The 21,179-nt window shown below is 34.1% G+C and overlaps 1 protein-coding gene across 1 annotated transcript; it reads left to right on the plus strand.

Annotated features, from left to right (window-relative positions):
• Window positions 1-3,813: 3,813 nt before the first annotated feature.
• Window positions 3,814-19,600, plus strand: LOC123548369 (uncharacterized). Its single transcript, XM_045335565.2, has 8 exons — window positions 3,814-3,972; window positions 9,776-9,882; window positions 12,943-13,014; window positions 13,791-13,908; window positions 15,436-15,492; window positions 16,793-17,017; window positions 17,662-17,890; window positions 19,534-19,600. Exons 1-7 carry the CDS (start codon window positions 3,936-3,938, stop codon window positions 17,877-17,879), a joined length of 834 nt encoding a protein of 277 aa, XP_045191500.2. The 5' UTR covers window positions 3,814-3,935; the 3' UTR covers window positions 17,880-17,890; window positions 19,534-19,600.
• The last annotated feature ends 1,579 nt before the right edge of the window (window positions 19,601-21,179 follow it).

Below are 21,179 nucleotides of genomic sequence, written 5' to 3' on the forward strand. Positions count from 1 at the left end.
AACATTATACTAAGATTGTTTCAATTATTCTAATTTGCCAGGAAATATGGCCGCCAGGGGGTGTGGGGGCGGGGGTGGGGGTGATTTCTTTTCCCTTTATGTTTATAATGGAAATTTTCAAGACGTCTTCTCAGCAGAAACTCTTGGCTCAACATTGAAATATTTTCACATGATTTTTTGGGTGACCATCTGTCTAGACTGTTCAGATAATTCTGCTTTTTCTTAAAATATTGCCGCCGGTTTCTCTGTATGTATATTGTGCAAACTTCAAAATATCTTCTTGCCTTACCAGGGCGTGCTGGTCCGATCATAAAATATGCGACAAAAAGAAAAGGTTGTTGGGTGGCCCTATACAAAGATGTTTAAGATTATTCTGATTTAGCAAGAAGATATTCACCTAAGTTAAAAACTGAAACCTCCAAACAACTTCACAACATTTGGTCTCAATTTCAAATAATTTCACAAAAATATGACCATCAATATAGACTGTTCAAATTATTTCGATATGATAAAATACATGACCGCATGAGCTAAAAATGAAAAACGATTCAAGTCGCATCCTCTACTGAACCACTGGTCGGGTATTGAAATAATTTCACAGAAATGTCATGGGTCCACTACTAAAATTGTTAAAGCCATCTTGGTTTGTCCCCTTTCCCTCCCACCACCTCACAAAAACATGATTGTCATTTCGAGAATTTTCTACCACATTTTTTTTTATTTGCTTAAGCTTTGAAACTCAGCTGAGCGATTTAGGACCACCATGATCATCTTGTTTCTTCATGTTTTTATTGTGACTGTTTAGTGATCACTTTTAGTCTGAGATCCTTTCTTATCGTTCATTGTATTTAAAAGTAAAAACATAAAAAAATAATTACTATTTCTGTGATCATTTTATTGAAGAAACATAAAATTCCATTGCAAAAACACTGAGAATCTTTTCTGAAGCATTTTGAAATGTAAAGCTTTCAAATTCAAGTTCAGCTTACGTACAACAAACGCTGCTAAAAAATGAACGTCTTAATGATTTCCTCTGTCAAAAAGCAGCTGCTTTGTTGAAATTAAACCGAAGTGTTTTGAACGATTAATTTTAATCTGGCCAGGAAATATCCACTTGTGTTGCAAACGAATGCCTGTATTTGTAAACAAATGGAGAAGAGGTTTGGGGGTACTTCTAATGCCTGGAATTCTATCAATATCCAGTTTTATGAAATAATCTTTTCAAGAGATATTATCACTTGTAATACACTTCACAGTTCAATATTTTGAAGATAGTTTGAAATATTTTAAACAGTCAGTGTGTGATGATAAGGTGATTATCCAAGTTTATTGGCCTAAGCCGATAGTACGCTGAGGACGTGGTCACTTTTCCCTATATGTATACAGTGAAAACTTTCTTTCCGAAACTATATATCCAGTTTTGATTTTGCTCACATCTTCAGTCGCTGACTTTCTTCCAAAGTGTGTTCAAATAGTTTTGTTTCGTGAAAGACCATGATCACTATTATGCATGGTCACATCACTCTAAATATTTATAGCAAAATTTGAATTAATTTCACATATAGGTCATTAAATTTCGTTTGTGAATGTTCAAATTATTTTTGAACTGTCAGATGTTATGTCTGCCAGAGGAAGTCGACAATTTCCCCGATATATAAATGTAAGCGAAACTTTATAAAATGTTGGTCCGATTTTATATTGCTTTTCTAATAAGTATTGATTTGCTGCACTTGCTAAAATTCATTGTACATCATATGAGCCATGCCATGGGAAAACCAACATAGTGGGTGTGCGACCAGCATGGATCCAGACCAGCCTGCGCATCCGCGCAGTCTGGTCAGGATCCATACTGTTCGCTAACAGTTTCTCCAATTCCAATAGGCTTTAAAAGCGAACAGCATGGAGCCTGACCAGACTGCGCGGATGCGCAGGCTGGTCTGGATCCATGCTGGTCGCACACCCACTATGTTGGTTTTTCCATGGCACGGCTCATATAATAAAATACAGAATAATTGAGAACATAGCATGTTGCTGCCCACGTCAGCGACGTCTTTATAACGTCCCCTTTGTTCACAAAAGCTTTTGTTATTAATTAAGTTGTTTTTAAATCTATTAAAGCTATACTGAACAACTTCTGTTGTTAAATCTCCATTATCATATGAAGAATAAGAATATACATTTTCAACAAGATATCACTTTTGGTTAACGTTACATTTAGCTCAGGCATGTGGATATTTCATTTCTTTTGTCATTTATATTTCTGGAAATCATAAAATATCTTTTTGTGGCTGCACCTCGATTTTGAAAACCAAGTGACAGAGGATTTATAGTTAAACTGTAAACAGAACAGTTAAGACACTCCTCTTTCGTGGCTTTACGTTTGCCCTTCGTGACTAAATGTTTCCTATAACGTATTATATGCTGAAAATGTTAAGTTGGTAACAAATACAGATACAGACATATATGCAACCTTACATGCGAAGATGACGAGAAGTGTTGTAACGTCAATCGGGACATAAAAGATATTTAGAAAGAAAATCTATACGAACATCTTTTGGAATTACAGGGCGCAACCAAGCAAAATATAGAAGACATATGCGACACCCCTAATGCCCCAATGACCCGTGTACATATCACGGTATAGGACTTGAATATTAAAACGAGGAGAAAATATGTAGTCGGACGGGTAGCTCAGTCGGTAGAGCATCGGAACGGTATTCCAGGCTCAGGGTTCGAGTCCTGGTCTATTTGCACATTTTTCTCACCGTGATATTTGGCGCCCAACGTGGGGCTCGAATCCACGACCCCGAGATTAAGAGTCTCGTGCTCTACCGACTGAATTTAACATGATTTTGTTTTCGCAATGTTGTTGTTTTTAGATAAGTTAAGATAGTAGTTATTTTTATTACTTTTGCGTCCTGAAATTGACAATCATCTATTGAATGTTTTTACTATAATTATGTTTAAGTCACTGAAACTGATAATTGAAATTTTTTATGTTAAAGCCGCTAAAATTATTACAAACTTTATAATCTGTTTTAAATCAAATGTAATTTCTTTATACTGAATACTTAATTTAAAGTTAAAAATGTAATTATTATCACATTTTATGTGTTTGACACTTGTCATAAGAAAACAGAACACTTCTGTCCGGCATGACATTTTAAACCCTTCGGAATATTAAAGTATACGAGAAAAAAATGATTAATTTTGATTATAAAAGTAGAATATATCGACTATGTTTTATCAAATAACGTTTAAACTTTGTTCTGTTTAAATAGGTTAAGAGTAATACCAATTAAATACATGTACTCCCACTGAACTGTTGTAAGAAATATTGTAATCAAATATATACTAGTTTGACAATCTAAGAGGAAAATGGTGGTCGTTTTGAATTTCAAGACGGTCACCAAACCAATGATCTAAATCTGGAACAATACTTCTTTTATTCAGTATTGTAATATCTCTTATAAAGAGCACAGCAAACCTTTCAGCATATTGACCATTCAGCACATACAGTGCGTTTCTTTCTTTAATTCTCTTATAAAGTGTTAAAAATATTTATAATATTTATTTTCTGTTAGAATCAATCAGTTTATCTTTCTATCCATGTATTTGATATGTTATCAGGCTTTTAAGCGTGTGTAAACAGTTCGTAAATTGCAAACAAAAGCTCGGTAAGAAGCTCCATTTTGCAAGTCAACGACAGCAGTTGGATTTGTGCATTTAAGGAGCACATACTGCTTCAGGTTTGGACCACAGAGTTTCACCAATAACATTTATGTCGTATGTCTTATCAGTAAAATAGAAATAGTGGGAGTTCCACAGGCCGCCCAACCTGTGATTTAACCCAGAGATAGTAAACAGTTTCTATAGGTTTCAAAACCTTAGCGTGAATATAACTCACGAACAGCTCATTTTAAACGTTGATAACGATGTATATTACTGGAATAGTTTTCGTTTTGTCGTGTTGTAAGTATTTCAGACTTGCTATTTATTTTCCTGAATAAAACAGAAAACAAATAGCTTATCATAAATGTTATGCCATTTGGGCGGGGGCGACAGACAACGAAAAAGACTGCTATGTATGGATCTTCTTTTGTTCCTGGCGAAAGGACGAGACACTGGCATAACAAAAAATCAGTTCTATAGTGTAGCTTTATATCAATTTTAATTTTGCTCCCACATTTATGTTTGGAGCATATAGCGTGGTTGTGGCTGTCCGCACATCCGTACGTCCCGAAATCTTGTGTATCTTCTCCAACACTAATAGCCTGATTTTCTTCAAGCTTTCAGAGATGAACAAGCTTAATGTGCAGATGACCATAAAGGAAATAACTATTTTTCCAGCAGTTATGCCCTTTGATAGTTTTGCTATGATTTAGAATATAAAGAAAAATATTGTCTATCCAACTCCTTAAACACTTTTGAAAGGATATGCGTGAAAGATTCACAGATGAAGGACCTTGATGTGAACATGAATAGAAACAATGTACTTTTTCTGTGGTATTTGTTTTCTAGAAATATGGCCCTTTTTAAACTTCATTAAATAGGGCATACTGAAGAAATTTGGTGTATTCAACACTTCATACACTTTATGAAGGAATGGATTTAAATTTGCACATATGCACAAACTTATTCGAATACAGTTTACTTCAAACTTTCAGCCGATCATGTGAAGACAGTTTGTACAAAAGACTCTGCTATTTAGAGGATGTCGCAATATTTAGGAGCATCCGTGTCCTATGGACACAAATTTAGTTTTATATTTTAGTTCAAACACCTTTTCTAGATCTTTGACGAAAACGTAAACAATGACCAGCTTATTTAAACATTTCCTATTTGAAAAAAAATTACCATCTTATTCGTTAAGTGTCTGTTTATACAGATCACTATTACATGTACGAGGTGTAGCATAATTAATAATTATACATTTACTAAAATCTATTATGTCATGTACAATAAACGTTAAAGGTAAGAATGTACACCCCCCCCCCCCCCCCCAACACACACCTCTAGAACAACTGGAGCACAGCAAACACAGTCATAACGATACGTTGCAAAATAAGCCAGAGTCTAAATAGAAGGCCTGAATCTTAACCTGTGAATAAAGACCACCTGTGAATAAAGACCACTTTTTGTTTCTCCCAAGGGTGGTCTTAATGGACAGGTTTGACTGTATGTAGTAGAAAGTTATAGGCGACTACTTGCTTCAAAACCCACCAAGAAGTGCCTACTAATAATATGAAAGAAATAAAAAATGGGGAAGGGGTTAATAGGTGGGAGAAAGGGAAGGGGAAGTAAAAGTGTGTGTGTGTGTGTGTGTGTGGGGGGGGGGGGGGGGGGGGGGCGTGTGTGATTGAAAGTAATACCACCGCCTTGGAACGGCAAGTAACATATACAAAAGAAACTGGCAGTTCTTACGTGATATAGGCATGGAAAAGTTTTCTATTTTCAACTATAAGACATGTTAATGTAAAAAAAAAAGTTATTCCCCTCAGAGATAAGCTGTAAAGGTAGTGACAAAATTCCAGACTGTATAAGGCAAAACATGTTAATAAGATCGATCTGAGGTATCAGTGCACTGTAAAAGCACATATTTTCCCTGGGTCAGAATTTCGCGAATCTTTAATTTTGAGAAAATTCGCGACGTTTAATATTCGCGAAATTATAAAAATGGTATCATACTTGAATCTAAAATATACAAATGGTTAATATTTACGCGAGGATTAATTTTCGTGATATGTAGGACCTCGCAAATATGGCGAAAATTAAACCCTCGCGAAAATTTCTGCTTTTACAGTAGCAGTGCACTCAATAATGACTTGTCTGAAATCAGAGCACAAAGAACATAACTAGACAAGTTGCAAGACAAAACAAAATCCACACCCTTTGTTTATGTAGGATTTAGGACAACATATTTTTCAAATATATTTTAAATAGATATCATGTTTAGTTAATGCACATCCCCATATTATATTTGGTGTATAAGACCAAATTTAAGAAGAGTTCTGTTATAGTGATCTGTATCAACAGACACAGTTTGTATCTTTAAATGTTCTGTGGTAATCTGTGGTAAAATTTAGTTAAATCCTAGATAGTCTGTGATAGTTGTAACTCTGTTGTAATATAACAAGATTTCTAAAATTGAAATCTCATAACATCATGCAATCTCTTACAAAACGAAGATGTTTCGATGTAAAAATCCATTTGTTGTTCTCCGATAAACATTTTTATGAAACAAATAATGTCATTTCTTGTGAAATGTCGTCAGAGATGTCAGTTTAATAAAAAACGTTACTCGTCAACAAATACTTTAATAGAAATCTTGGTGCATTTCTTGATGAAACCTTGAACTTTAAAGATCATGTGAATCGCAAATGTCGTTCTGCCATTTTGAATTACCTACGAATTAAAAACATTCGAAAATATTTAACCAAAGCAACCACTTATATTTTAGTTTTGTTTCTAGTTATCTAACATCTGGATGACTGCAATGTCATACTGTAAGGTTAAGCTAACGGTGAGCAACATAAGATACTCTAAACATGTGTGCAAAACTTGTCCTTACCAGGAGGAAATCTGACGGTTCCAAACAAGCATTGTATGACTTATTGTATGGATTCAGTGTTGGATTCAGTGTTGTTATATTTTCTGGTCCTTTGGGATCATGGAGTCCACCCAATGTTCATAGGTAATAGAGTTCCGCTTAAGCCGGTGCTAGGGGGCATGAGAGGTGTTGCACTTTCCACTACCTCTCATGAACAGACTCAGTCAAACCGAGTCTGCTATTATTTTGCTTGGTTGCATTATATGCTTCCAAAGGATCCCCTAACAGATTTCCAGCAATATTTTAAAGCCGTGTGGCGGCCGTAAAATGTCTCCCCGCACTTTGATTCAGTGTTGTTATATTTTCTGGTCCTTTACCACTCAATGTTCATACGTAATAGAGTTTCGCTTAAGCCGGTGATAGGGTCGTAAGAGGTGTTTTCATTTTCCATCATGAACCGACTCAATCAAACCGAGTCTGCTATTATTTTGCTTGGTTGCATTCTATGCTTCCAAAGGATCTTCTTACATATTTTATTTACATCGGTTGCTGGTGAAAGCAAGGATTGAGTTTAAAATCCTTTCTTTCAGCTGTTACATTGGCGGAGCACCTACTAGATGTATTTAACAGAATTGCTTACAAAGTTTTTTCCAAGAAGACATTGTCTGAGATCGTCAGAAAATTCCGAATGTCGCCATGTTGTTCCATACAACAAGTGCAAAACATTCAATGATAGAAGTTTCTGTACTATTGGTCCAAAACTGTGGAATGAACTGCCCTTAGCATTACGCAAAAGTGAATCACTTGATACATTCAAACAAAATCTTAAAACAATGTATTTTAAAGACTTTATGGCATTGTTTTAATTTTTTTGATAAATGATTTAAATGCCATAACAGCAAGTGTTAGGTTTTAATTTTTTGTGAGTTTTTTTTTTACATTTCATCATTTATATTTTTAAGGCTTGTTAAATTAAATGTACAACGTCACTGAATACGTCATTTATAGAAATAGGGGTTTAATGGGGGCTTCGTTTTGAGGTCGCTGCGCTTTTGGTGCGTGGCATTCCCTGTTTGATATTTTTCTTTGTTTTTACTCAAGTTAATCAGTTTCAGTTTCTAATAGCAATAATAGCAATATCTGTTAGTGATGAAAGGAAATCCACAATCAGAAGAATACAGCTTCCTTGTCTACGTTGTTACAGTTAATTGATTTAAGGGTACAGTCCGATTTTATTATCTAGATTTTTATGTTTTCCCTTTGACATAAAAAATAGATGTAATATTGATCTTTATAAATTGTTTTGAAATAGATATATTAATAAAATAAGCATTAGTTATGAAATCGTAGAAATCAGTTTCTCAGACTTTTTGCATTTTTTGACGCATGATTTAACTAACACGTTTAGTAACTTATCTCTATCCGACCAATAGTTACACCCTCTCCCCCGGGACTCTTAACATAACTGCGTTATATGTAAGTAGGTCAGTATCTGCATTTAGAAACAAGCTGGTCATGCTTTTGAAAATTCATCAAAGTCGTTGGATAAAGATATGTTTGAACTATATGCTAAATAAAGTTTTAAGATAAACGTTCTGATTACCTTTAGCTGTATATATAAATTATGTTACTTAGTACACTTAACATTATAGTGACACTGCGTACAGTTATAACATTTAAGTATGGTGACTGATATCTGCCATTTCGCGATTTCGCCCCGCGACGCCGCTGATTGAAAACACGCGACTTAAGAAGTTAAAATGGCGGGGGCGCGGGGTGAAAACTCGCTATTTTGGACAAAGCGTACGGGGACAGTGCGCTGCCATACCGTACTATTGCCCAATGGTTTCTCGGTTGGAGGGGAGAACAAGAACCAAATATGAGGCCCGCCCTGGTTGCCCTCTGACTGTTGTGTCTGACAAAGTAATTGATGCTTTGAAAGTAACAAACGAGAAAGATGTAAGACACAAGAGCGGATAGAGAAAATGTCAGCGGTTTGCCTGATTTTAAAAGAAAGGCTAACCCAGGAGAATTAAAGAATGGGACAAATTTTACTTGTGAGTTACAAAAATAATACTCGCTCTCTTTATAACCAGATTGCATCCTATTAACAGTAAGTAAAAGAGCTCTTGAGAATGCTAAAATGATAGTTTTCATATACATGAGGTTTCCTCAAATGTAAGATTCCATAGTTAGATGTAGCCTCGACACTAATTCATCAAGATTTAAAATTTAGACTTGTTGAATTTTCTTTTTGCTATGCCATGATTACATTTGTAATAAAACTTTGCAAGAATATGCATTTTTCAGTTACAGAAAACAGGACAAAATACCATAAAATATAAATATAAGTAAAACAAATCTGTGTAAATTGAATATATTAAAGGGCAAGGACTGCCTAACAGTAAGTTAATTTTATATGATAGCGATCCTCAAGCTTTTCATAACGCTGAAAAGTCGGACTACTATTGAAAAAGCTATAACAGTTTGAAACTGAAGAAGATAACTGATCATGGAGGCAGTCATTAAGTGTGTCATTTAGTGTGTTTATGACGTCATTAACATACTGTTGAATTCCTTATTTAGCAAATAACATTTTAAAAAGATTAATTTCATATGTTTCTTGAGTGGAAGATGTAAAACATTGTAATTCCTTTAAAATAATTGGAAAAAGGCAGAGAAGTTATTTTACAGAAATAAACAAATACAATTCAAATATGTATATGGAAATTTAATAAATCCACCATTTTCTATTTTGTTGCCATGGAAACAAAACGGTCACCATTTTCAGTAGAAATTGAAAAGCTCATAGCTTTCTCATTTTTAAGCCAATTTTGAAAATCATTTCACTTCCATAAATGGTTAAAGAAATACTAGCAGTAAGAAAGAGTTAACGAAGAAAATTATTGCCTTTCTCTTCAACCTTCAGAAGTCTTAACTTCAGGCATTGGTCGCTGATAAATATGACCCATACGCATGCGCGTTGAATTGAGATATTCATATATGAACATGAACAAAATCTCAATCTGTATAATAAATACGAAAATGTTCTTTAAGGTGGGTCGGTGGAAAAGATCTCCCCTAGCCCGTGCGCCGTTAAGAATGGGAACGAAGACTTTTAGTTATGAAGGCTACGCTACTTTGAGTTTATGACTTGCTGAATTGTAGTAAATGCGAACTTCAATCTAAGGAAAGAAGTAAATAGAAATATACTTATCTTTTCAGTGGTACTAGGAGTTCCGGCTCGTGGAGGGACTTTTATGTGTCGAACCTGCCATAACGTCAAGGACCCCAGTAGCTGCACAACTTTTGAGAGGTGCCACGAACACGAAGTGAGTCTGTATAAGAACAAAGTAACAAAACACTGAATCTGTCTGGGAATTAAAAAAGAGGTAGCTTAAGGCTACGCTGATATGGCGACATCAGTTTTTATAACAGTTGTCAAATCATTAGACAAGTTCACGCTACCCAAAATCATTTCATTGTCCTGCATGTCAAGGAAAAAGTGAATTTCAACTTTGATTTTGGAATGTTTTTGGTAACAACTTATTGTTTGCTATTATCTGCTTTTATGCACTTAAGGGTTTATTGGCCTTTAAATACTAATCGTACTTGTTAAAAACAACTAGTACAGGGAATAGAAAAAAATGAAAATGTTTATTTATCAAAAAAGCAAAACAATTTGTTGCAAAACAAACGATACTACAAGTAAAATAATGCTATTTAGCATTGTGAAATTTATCAATGATACTGACATTTGACAAGAGCTTGAATAAACTATTGCTGCAAAATCACAATGAAAAATATGAATGGATGTACATGTACTTGAAACAAGTGCTATTTGTTACTTTACTTATATGCACAAATGAATACATGTTGAATAGTAAATAGTGTGTAATTATATAGAAAGCCTGACTTTTTGCATTATGACCCCAGAACAATTGGAATTTCTGCTATGCTATAAAATTGGATGGCCGTATATCCAATGTCTTCTAATTATAAATTCTTAACCAGTTACAGTCTCAAGAAAACTGTGATCTTGACCTTTAACGTCTTACCTCCAAAACAAAAAAGGGTCACTTACTGACCGTAGACAATTATGATATAAAGTAAATTTGCATAAACTTAACATTTGTAGTAAAATATGTTATTCAAACGTGCAATAATACCTTCAATTGTCTTCTGTGTAATTTAGAGCTCAGATTGTGATGGAAAGGATGTGTACTTAGTGTATATAATTTCAGTAATTATACTCAACTACAGATTACTTTTGATCAAGATGCAAGTCTACGCATGCCGCTTCAGTTGACTGAGACCACGTATTAATATGTTATATCTGGCAATATCGTTTGAGATCCTCTACTAACCACTGTCAGTCAAGCAAAGCAATTTGATGGCAGTTGTCTCAAGCTTTCTGCAGCCATTGAAAACAAACCATTTTAGTATCAGTACCCTTGAGACAATGAATATTAATGCATTGCTTGTAATTTGAGAGTTCTATGCCAAGGTATTCTTCAGTCATTTTTCGGGTATTAGCTTCAGCCCAGAAGTCACTATTATAGGGGCGGTGCTGAAAGGGCAAAAGGGCACCGATATGGGCAGAAGGGCGCCGCTAAAAATGGACAGGGCACTGCGCCATGCTATTCCGCTCTAGAAAAATCCCTACGATATGACAAAACATTCTAAGTCAGTAAAGCTCCTCTACTGATATCAATCAAGATTGTTTTCGTAATTGGTAAATATATAACGATGTCCTTGATTTATTTATTTATTTATTTCAACATACAATGTATCTATACAACATGACAAATTACCTATACATACAACAAACAATAAACAAATCTGTATGAATATAAACTGAAATGTGCCAGGTCACAAAACATTATATGCCAAGGATAACACAAAAGAAGAGTAAAGATAAGCTCAATACTCTTATTTCCATTGTGGTCCTTAATACATAGTATTGTATGACAAAGGAAGAAAACAAACATTTTAAATTACTTAAATATTGAACTTCAAGTAGCACACTTAGAAATACTTTTTTTAGAAGAATAAATCGAAATATAACTTCAATAAATTACTATCACAGATATAATTGAAGCAAAAAATAATCTCAAAAATAGTATCACATTTGAATGAAATACATTAAAAATTACAATATCATAGCTTAATGGACTAATGTTATAAATTTGTAAATAAAACATATGGTAAAAAATGAGTAAAAATATACCAAATTGCAATTCAGGTGCAACTAGATTAAGATTCAAAATAATTAAAATAATTTGCCAGTTTAATTAAAGTAACTGAAAACTTGTGTTAAAAAAATCAATCTAGGCAAAATTAAGATTTTATAAAATATAAAAGAAGTATTTTCATATAAGAGTATAAAATTTTATTGAAGGGAATCTGTAAAATGCTGTTTAACTATACATTTAAAAACAGACATTGATGTGGAATCCCTAGCTTACTGAGGTAAGTCATTCCAAAGACAACAGCCATTAAATACAAAGGACTTTTGGCCAAAACCTTTAATCTTCCAGTATCATTCACATCAAGATCCTTTATCTTTTTGCTAAATCTTGTGGAGTACTTATGGACAGACTTTACAGGGGTGAAATGCTCACACATATATGATGGGGCCTTTTGACATTTAATTTTAAAAACATGTTAAAGTATTAATTGGTTGACCCTGACCTCAACCGGTAGCCATTTCAGATCAAGAAAATGTTCTTTCTTGATGTGTGACCTAGGGTGTAAACCAAATGATATCTAACTAATTTGTTCTGGGTGATCTTATTCTTCAATTTCTTAGTCAAACCGTAAAACCAGGCTGATGAAGCATAATCAAAATGACACTGAAAAAGTGATGAAACCAACAACTTTTTAGTATGAGCAGTGAGAAATGCACTCTTGCGGTAGAGAAATTTTAACCTATCATTGGACTTCTTAATTACTGACCTAGCCATGGATTCAAATGACAAAGTGTAAACAATAGTAGCACCCAAATATTTGACAGATGATTTAGAATCAATACTATGGCCATTGCAAGAAATATTCATACTCAAATTAGATTTTAACCTTTGTTTTGACCCAAAGAGAATTGATTCAGTCTTTCCAAGATGAAGAGATAATTTGTTACTAATCAGCCATTTATTGACAGTGTCTAACTCTTGACTTAATTGTTCTTCAATATGTAGTTTGTTTTTGCCCGCACCTAGTACAGCTGAATCATCTGCATAAAGAAGTAACCTGTTTTTAACAACACCAGACATTTCATTGTCTTGTCTTTGGAAAAGAGCCGACAGGGTAAGGGCCAAGGGAGATTGTTACGGTTGTATTACGTTGTTAATAATTTCATCAGCCTTTTATTGATTACTTTGTTTTTATTGCAGTCGTGTGTAACACAAGTGCATAGCATGAACAATGAGTATGTCTTCACCAAAAGTTGCAAGGAGTCACATCATGTAAGTTCCACTTTATAGTTTTATCAGGTTATTTAGTTGTATGAAGGCCTATCATGTAAGTTCTACTATGTGTTAGGTTATTTAGTTGTAAAGAGTCCCATCATGTTAGTTCCAATTTCTAATTGTATTAGATTGGTAAGTTGTGTGGAGGCTCATCGGGTAAGTTCCACTGTCTAAATTTATTAGGTTATCTAGTTTCAGAAGTGTCCCATTAAGGTCAGCTGTCTAATTGTATTAGAAATTTAGTTGCAAAGACAGCCAATCATGTTACTTCCAAATTATAATTGTATTAGATTGTTCAGTTGCAAAGAGCCTTTTACGTACGTTCCACTATTTGATGGTATATTTATTAGTAATATTTAGTTGCAAAGAGCCATCATGTATGTTCCGCTGTTTAATTATGTTAGGTTATTTAGTTGCAAAGAGCCCTGTCATGTAAGTTCAACTGTTTATTGTACTAGATTATCTTACATTGTTTATTGTGATATATTTAAAAGAATATTCAGCTGACAAAACCATGTTGGACCAGCCGATAGTAATCCAAAACGAAAATTTCGCCGAGCATTTATTTACAATAATTTTTACTTTTTGCTTGTATAATCAACATTAATGAACTGAACAAAGAATACCGGAAAATGATACCAAAATAAGAAAACGCACGGATATTGCCGATCGCCATTACAGGCGAGTCGCTTTGAAGGTGCATTTACTGTGTATCGTTGAGTGTAATTATTTGCCTGGAAAAAAGGATGGATTTCCGACTTATTTATTTACAGACTTGTGATCATAATCAGGACCTCCTCCTTGGAAAAAGGCAAGGGCCGCACCATGAGCACGGTCAACTCGTGTGTCAGAAATGCTGCCACACTTCGGGATGTGGCAGTGACCTATGTTGTCAGTATTTCAAATTCATTGATCAACAATAACAATACTTCTTATTATTTCTAAGGGCACTGATTCACTCTATTGTAATCCTACTGTAGTATTTATACATGCATCCGCCAGCTCTATAGATAAAAATACTTTAGAAGTTCCCATTCTGTTTAAAAGTTGGATAATTATAATCATTCACAAAGCTTACTATTCATTCTATATAAACAAGGACATAAAACATTTGAATAGCCATTCAAACTTAATATTAAATTTATATTTAAAGGTTTAATCATGGTACAATTTTTTATTTGGTCTGGCTGCTTGTAAAGATTTAGCCGTAAGTTTTACAAATATTTGTAAACTATTCGTCTCCAAAATGACAGTAAGGTCAGATCGATGTCAGCTACACTTATCTATAAATGAATGAAAGTCACAGCTGACAATTTAGGTGAATTACTTACGGGACTGAAATGACGTTTGATTTCAACAAATCACCTTGACATTGAACTGACATGATTGAAATATGTGCTGAACATGTTCTCTCTTTATGGCAAAGTTTGACCGAGCTGATATACAGTACTTCTTACCTAACCTTTGATACCACGGTACAATCGATATGACTTAAAGTTGCGTTCTGCACGTTTATGCCAAAATGTTTCACAATCAAGTCAAGTGGAAAACATATTCAGAAAACACTATTCTGTGACGGACAGACAAATGCACGAACAACCGGATGAAAAATTATGTAGTCTCCCGAATTTTGAGTAGGCATAGAATCTAACCCTTTTATTAACGAAAACGTACACATTCAAATTCGTAATCGAATAATATTATGTTATATGTACTGTTTAAAAGGAAAGTCAATATATTTACTATAAACCTGATAAGTTGCCATGAAACAATCGGAACATTGGAACATTGATTTGATAGCGTTTATTATCTAATTAATATCATGTTTGTATGTCTGTTAAACACAACAACATATTGTAATACCCCAAGCCTCGTTGTATGTTGCATAGATTGATAAAGTCAGCAGATTGTTTTCCAAACACAGATATATTTACAAGATAAACTATACTAAGAAACAATCCGGATATAAACGCATCAGCTTCCTAAACAATCTTTGTCCCACATAAAATTTTTGAATAATTTATTCTTCCAAGCCGAACGTTCATATTCATTATCCTTACCACTCAAACCTCTTCCAATTTTTCCTTACTCCGTGTCCCTCTCTCAAAGCTGTTCCCGTGTTGTTTGATTACCCTGTCCCGTTCTGTCCTAAACAATACCAGATAAAATAAACACATTGATGAATTAGCTGAAAGCTGACCTGCGCTCTATCATTGTGTGACAAGATAACGAATAACTTGATCTGCCAGTTGTTAATTTAAGAAAATGTATACAAAAAACTCTCACCTTATGACAAGCTGCTGAAGAAATATCATTATATTGTGACTTACATATAAGTATTTCATAAGTATTCTGTTTCAAATGACACTTTTTATGAACGTTTTCTGAACTTATTAAATAATTTGTTTTCTATTTCAGCGACATATTTTACTGCAGCAAATACGCATGCCCCGGCGACCACGATTTCAGTAGTCGGTATGGAACTCTTTGTAATTGCTATATCACACGTCACATTATGGCGAATTTATATACATGTAGTTCTTAGTATTTTGTTCTTTAGATCTCATTTTCAATCTCTCGATGAAATATTGTTGTTTATGGTGAAATTCTTGACGGACAGGTGGTACTGCCTTCAATAAATAATTGCAGTAGTAACTTTGGTAGAACATCACAACACCTTTTTTTGGTCTCTTTGGATAAGCTTATCATAACAATGTGCTTGTTTGCTTGAAACTATAGAACAGTTATTGTAAGATGATGAAGTTGATATTAAATTTTATAAACACTGGTCAGGCCAAGGTCAGGCCCATGGCAGACATATAAACTTTGATGTTCTCCGATATTATCGTACAGTTAATACTTTATTTTATGTGTACGCTAAAAAGGAGAAATGTGGTTAATACCTAATTGAAGAATTAAAACTAGATTGTTCATAAGTAAAATGTTTACAAACAGCCGGCCTTGGTCTACCAAAGTACCCCTTATCTACTGATAATATTGTGAAAAAATTATACACGAGCTACGAGATTTTGCATCCATTCCACAATATGCAAATACATTTCCACATGAAATACATATATGTTCTGTATAGCACGTGAAAATATCGCTCCTTTCGGTGGACCCAGTAACAGTCCAATTTACGAGTCATAAAATACTCTCATTGTTTTGTACAGTGTTATTGCACAGTTCGTTAAAGACATATAAAAAGTAAGTGTGATTTACAGCTTTTTTAAATCCAAGTTCGCGCATTTCGACTGTTAAGTCTATATCTAAATTTTGACTGTTTTGTATGAAACTTTGCCAAATTTATGGAAGTATTTTAAATGTAAACCTTATGGTCAAATTAAGCAAAATTTTGATAACATTTTAAAGTTTAACATTTTACTAATTCAAAGCAGCTTTAAAGAATTATTTTAAGTTGTCTAAAATCTATAACATATTAAATATTATATTCCGGATGCATGCAACGATATTTATCCATAATTTATAATTCAAAGCTGTTGAACTGATTAAAAACGTTCAGAAGAAATCTTAAGTGTAAAAAAGAAGTAACGATGCTTGAAAGAAATATCCCGTTCTTTCTTTTTTTTCCTTAAAGATTATAATAATAGGCCTACATATCTCTCTGTGCTTAACGGGGTAACAGCGGTTACATGACAGGAAAGTATTGTATATTAAAAACTAATGTGCTCTCGGCAAATCAGAGTTGTTCAATACCTCATGAATATTAATGAGGTTTTATTGCTGCAAATACGCATTTATTGATTTTATCTAGATAGTGCATGTAGAGACTACGAGAGCGCCACATTCCAGTGCGCTGAATTAGAAAAGTACAATTTCTGCACAGACACCTCTAGCGTAGGGTATGCTATCGCGCACGATAAATGTGCGAAACATTGTGGTTTCTGCAGCCCATATTGGACGGTGAGCCATGTAACAATGGCACCAACTACTACAACAACACATCTTCCACCCGTAACAATGAAACCAACTACCACAAGTAAGATTGTATATAAATTTGTCTCGGGGCGTTGAATTCTTCATTTGAGGAAGCCATCCAGCTTGCTTACGGAAGGAAGGTCGATGATTCTACCCAGGTGAAATTATGCACAGAGGGCACCTGGGGTCTTCCTCCACTATTAAAGCTTGAAAGTCGCCATATGACCTATACTTGTGTCGGTGCGACGTTAAACCAACAAAAACAAACAAAATAAATTTGTCATTTTTTAAACAAAATAAAGAAATCTAGGCTATAATACAAGTACGCGTAAATGTATGTAAGACCAAACAGTGTTTATTAAAACAAAAATATCCGATCATACCTATAAGACTCTATAGAAGTAAAGTTTGAACTGCAAAATTTGGTTACACATGTTATTTTTGAACATATGTACATCTAAAACTTGTTGAAATCGGAAAAACAAATAGTGATACTATTCCCACATATCGTAATGTAATTATACGTATGCATGCCTTTACATTTATAAGCCATGAGCCATGAGCCTTTTTAAAGAAAAGAAAATGTTATGTTTTATTTGTAAGAAACTTGTGTAGAGTTGCAACGTCATTCAACAGTATGTTAATGTAGCGGGAGTGTACGTCTAAACTTGATTTATACCATTATTTTATATCATTGTTTTTAAGTGTCTAGCGACTTCTCAACTACCATGGTTGGCGGTATCTCTCCTGTGGTTGTTAACGTCAACATCACGGCGACGATTTCCTCTGGCGATTGCGCTGATAATGATGATCCTACATTAACTTGTGCTGACATGCAGAGGTTTGGATTTTGCTCCTCGGACTCTGGAGCTGGTTACACGTTTGCGAAGGAAAGATGTAGAAAAACATGTCAGTTCTGTTAGGAGAAAACTAGGCAAGTACCGGATAGAAACTTGGGTATACACATAGTGAGACCCCGATATTTCATTTTTAAGCATTGCTTCTGATGTTTGACATTACATAGTTTGTCACGTAAATGCAACCGTAGATTTATCCGTATGATAATCCATTTTAATCATATTTTTTATTCCAAATACTTTTCTGAAGTGGACATTCACATTGTATTTACTAGTTTACTGGCTAAACTTTTTTTAATCTTTAGATTTTTTAAAACTACAAATTTCTACAATGGCGTTTTATATTCTCAGTCAAATAATGTGAAATCTTTTTTACTGTTTTGAATATAATTTCCTTTAGAAATATTTTTTTTTCTACCAAAATAGGCCGTTTATAATCTCATTTGTATGGCACGTGTCTGTTATACCAGCTAAATTCGAAATTTAACGCAAACCACTGACAATGTTTTTGTTTTGGGTTTAACGTGTTTTTTAACAGTATTTCAGTTATTTTACTGCGGACAGTTAACCTAGTCAGTGTTTCTGGCTTCTGTACCAGTAAATATTAGTTCTCCACAAGTACCTGCCAACTTCCCCCATGAATCATAGGTGGAGGACGAATGATTTCAGATCAAATCGTAACGCTAAACATACGCCTCTTGCGGGGATCGAACTCACGACCAAGCAATTCGTAGATCGGCGCTCTCCCTGTTGAGCTGAGAGAGACAATGATAGTACATATAAAGAATATTAGGTTACTGTAAAGTCGAGACTTATTTTTTCTTAGCCGAACCTAATAAATCTAGATTTTTAAAGACATTAACCTAATGTTCTATTTATCCTACCTTCTGATTTGAAATCTTTTTTAATTGAAATTTACCACAAACTAGAAATGTGTCTGCCTTACATTTCAAAAAAAATAATACTAGTATGCCAATCAAATTGCATATACAACCTACATCAAAATGGTAAAATCCAGAACATTATAAAATAAAAGTAAAAAACAAAGGCTAACCGTGTGTTTTGTATCCGACCTCTTTGTACTGCTAAACACGAATGACTAATTTTAATTTGCTGCAAGTAAAGGTTTATTTGAAGTTCAGTTGCAAGTCGGATACCAGTTCTCTCCAAGCAAACGTTAGACGTGACTTAAATTTATACAAGCCATAACGCCGCTTGAAGAAAACAAATTGGTAACCGTTTCCAGGATGGTTTCATTCAATAACATTCCATTCCAGATGCAGTATACCTTGATTTAAATGCAAAAGCTAAAATCCTGAACAAACGCTACAGATGAGTCATTTTCCGTTTCTCCGAGTGTTTCCGTTATAAAAATCATTTTGCGGTAATTGCGAATACGGTAGGCATACGCTATACATTAGTCGCACGGTCTCACGTACCTAATAAAAGCGCATTTATAAAAATAATTGCATAAAGACAAGATGGTGTCGTTTTGAAAAAATAATCAAAAAAATAAGTCCGGCAAAAGTTTAGATTAAAGCAAAATTTATTACTAGTATATCCCTAGATTTTTCCCTATATTTCTCATGAAGGTAGGATAAATATTATATATGTGTGTGTTATAACTGTTCTTTTCTGTTATATTTATGCTTTTGTTGCTTATTTATTTAACGGTAATACTATGCAAACAACAAACGTTTAATTTCTGTTCTCGTTTCAGACCATTTACAAGAATATTTTCTGTGTTCGTTGTCAACCGAATTTAAAAATAAAATTGTGGAACAGTTTTTTGTTTCAGAATATTCTTGAATGATCTTTAAGATATATCCATCAGTAAATCAAAAAAGGACATATATCCAATAGGAAATGTTTCCAGACTTAATATATGGTGTAATGGACTATCATGAATCCTATGAAATTATCTGTTTGTCAGCTGTTGAAGCCTTAAATATTAAAGGTAACAGTTTATTTTTATTCATAAACATATTTTTTAGATTTCTTCTACCTTATTTACAAGCATATTTTTAAAATCTGCACGCCGAAAATCTGCACGCCGAAATCATTATTTTCAGACTGATTCTAATTATTTGATGGGTTATGTAGGTTTACAGGCCCGGATCCAGAAATATTTGACTGGTGTGCACCACAGGGATCGGTCACATGCTATGATAGAGGGGAAAAAATTTTGTTAGAGAGGAATTTGTTTTTGTTTTAAATGTATTTTTAGATGAAATTCAAGAACTTATATGTAAAAAAATATATCTCCCGTAAAAAACATAAATATAGACAAGGGAGGTAACATGGTCAATTTCAATCTTGTCTACTACGTTCTTGTACCCATGCTATCGCGTCACATATTCATAATATCCGACTAATATCCACTGGACTACATGAGCAAAGGCTCACTTTAACCGAAAATGTATACTTTTCCCACCTTAAAATGTTCCACAAAGTCGTAATTTATAATTTTCTATATGCCGACACAGTCGTGTTTACATCAGGTACACGATCGCGTAAAATATTTACACGGTCATGTCCAGGGGTAAAATGCAAAAAATAGCGGTAGAACGTGGTGAAACAAGTTATGGTTCTTAAGAATGATAATAAATACACTAACTCGTGTATTTTGTCTTTCTCGCTCTATTTTCCTGCATTTCGCGACAATTTTGATATCACGTGACAATCGTCAAACAGTTCATGAAACCCGTGTTCTGATTGGATGACTGAAACAAAAAATGATCATGTGGCCTTTCTTGTGTCATGGCTGGAAAAGAAGAAATGTTTGTAGTAATGATAAAAATACACGAATTCTTCACCGATAGCGCTTTCCGAGGTGTGTAGATGTTTGCACCAACTGGTGTGTGTGTGTGGGGGGGGGGGGGGGGGGGGAAGGATGGACCCTTTGGCATGGGTCCGGGCCTGGTTTACATGAATATTGTTCACAATTATGTTAACCTTGCATACCTGTGCTAGATAAGAATATAACCTGAAATACAAAGTTTACGTAATTGCATGGAAAGCTGAATAGCACACTAATGTTTCTGTCTGGAAACAGGCCGTTAGTTAGAATTTTCATATAAGCGTTCGATATGTCTTACTGCTAAGTTTCAGCAATTGGTAAATGTAATTTTCAGGGGAACATATATGATGTTCTATGAATGCTGCATATTGAAGGTTCACAAACAATTGAACCCGCAAAAATGTTGTTCCTGACAGCCTAATGGAATACTGTTGTTTATCTGACTTTTCAAGAACAATAACTAAAATTTCAATGTGGACTATTTCAAACATGACGAGGCCGATCTTCTTACATTTTCTGTTACTCTTTATGATGCACCTGTATATTATCTCTAAATATTACAAAGC

Source organism: Mercenaria mercenaria, chromosome 6 (genome assembly GCF_021730395.1).
Source record: "Mercenaria mercenaria strain notata chromosome 6, MADL_Memer_1, whole genome shotgun sequence".
Classification (NCBI taxonomy): Eukaryota; Metazoa; Mollusca; class Bivalvia; order Venerida; family Veneridae; genus Mercenaria; species Mercenaria mercenaria.

Excerpts from the sequence above, each read along its gene's own strand:
- LOC123548369 (XM_045335565.2), top strand. The coding sequence starts at position 3,936 with ATGTATATTACTGGAATAGTTTTCGTTTTGTCGTGTT. Across the intron at positions 13,909-15,435 it reads ATGTGGCAGTGACCTATGTT|CGACATATTTTACTGCAGCA; the intron begins GTCAGTATTTCA and ends TTTCTATTTCAG. Across the intron at positions 17,018-17,661 it reads AATGAAACCAACTACCACAA|TGTCTAGCGACTTCTCAACT; the intron begins GTAAGATTGTAT and ends ATTGTTTTTAAG.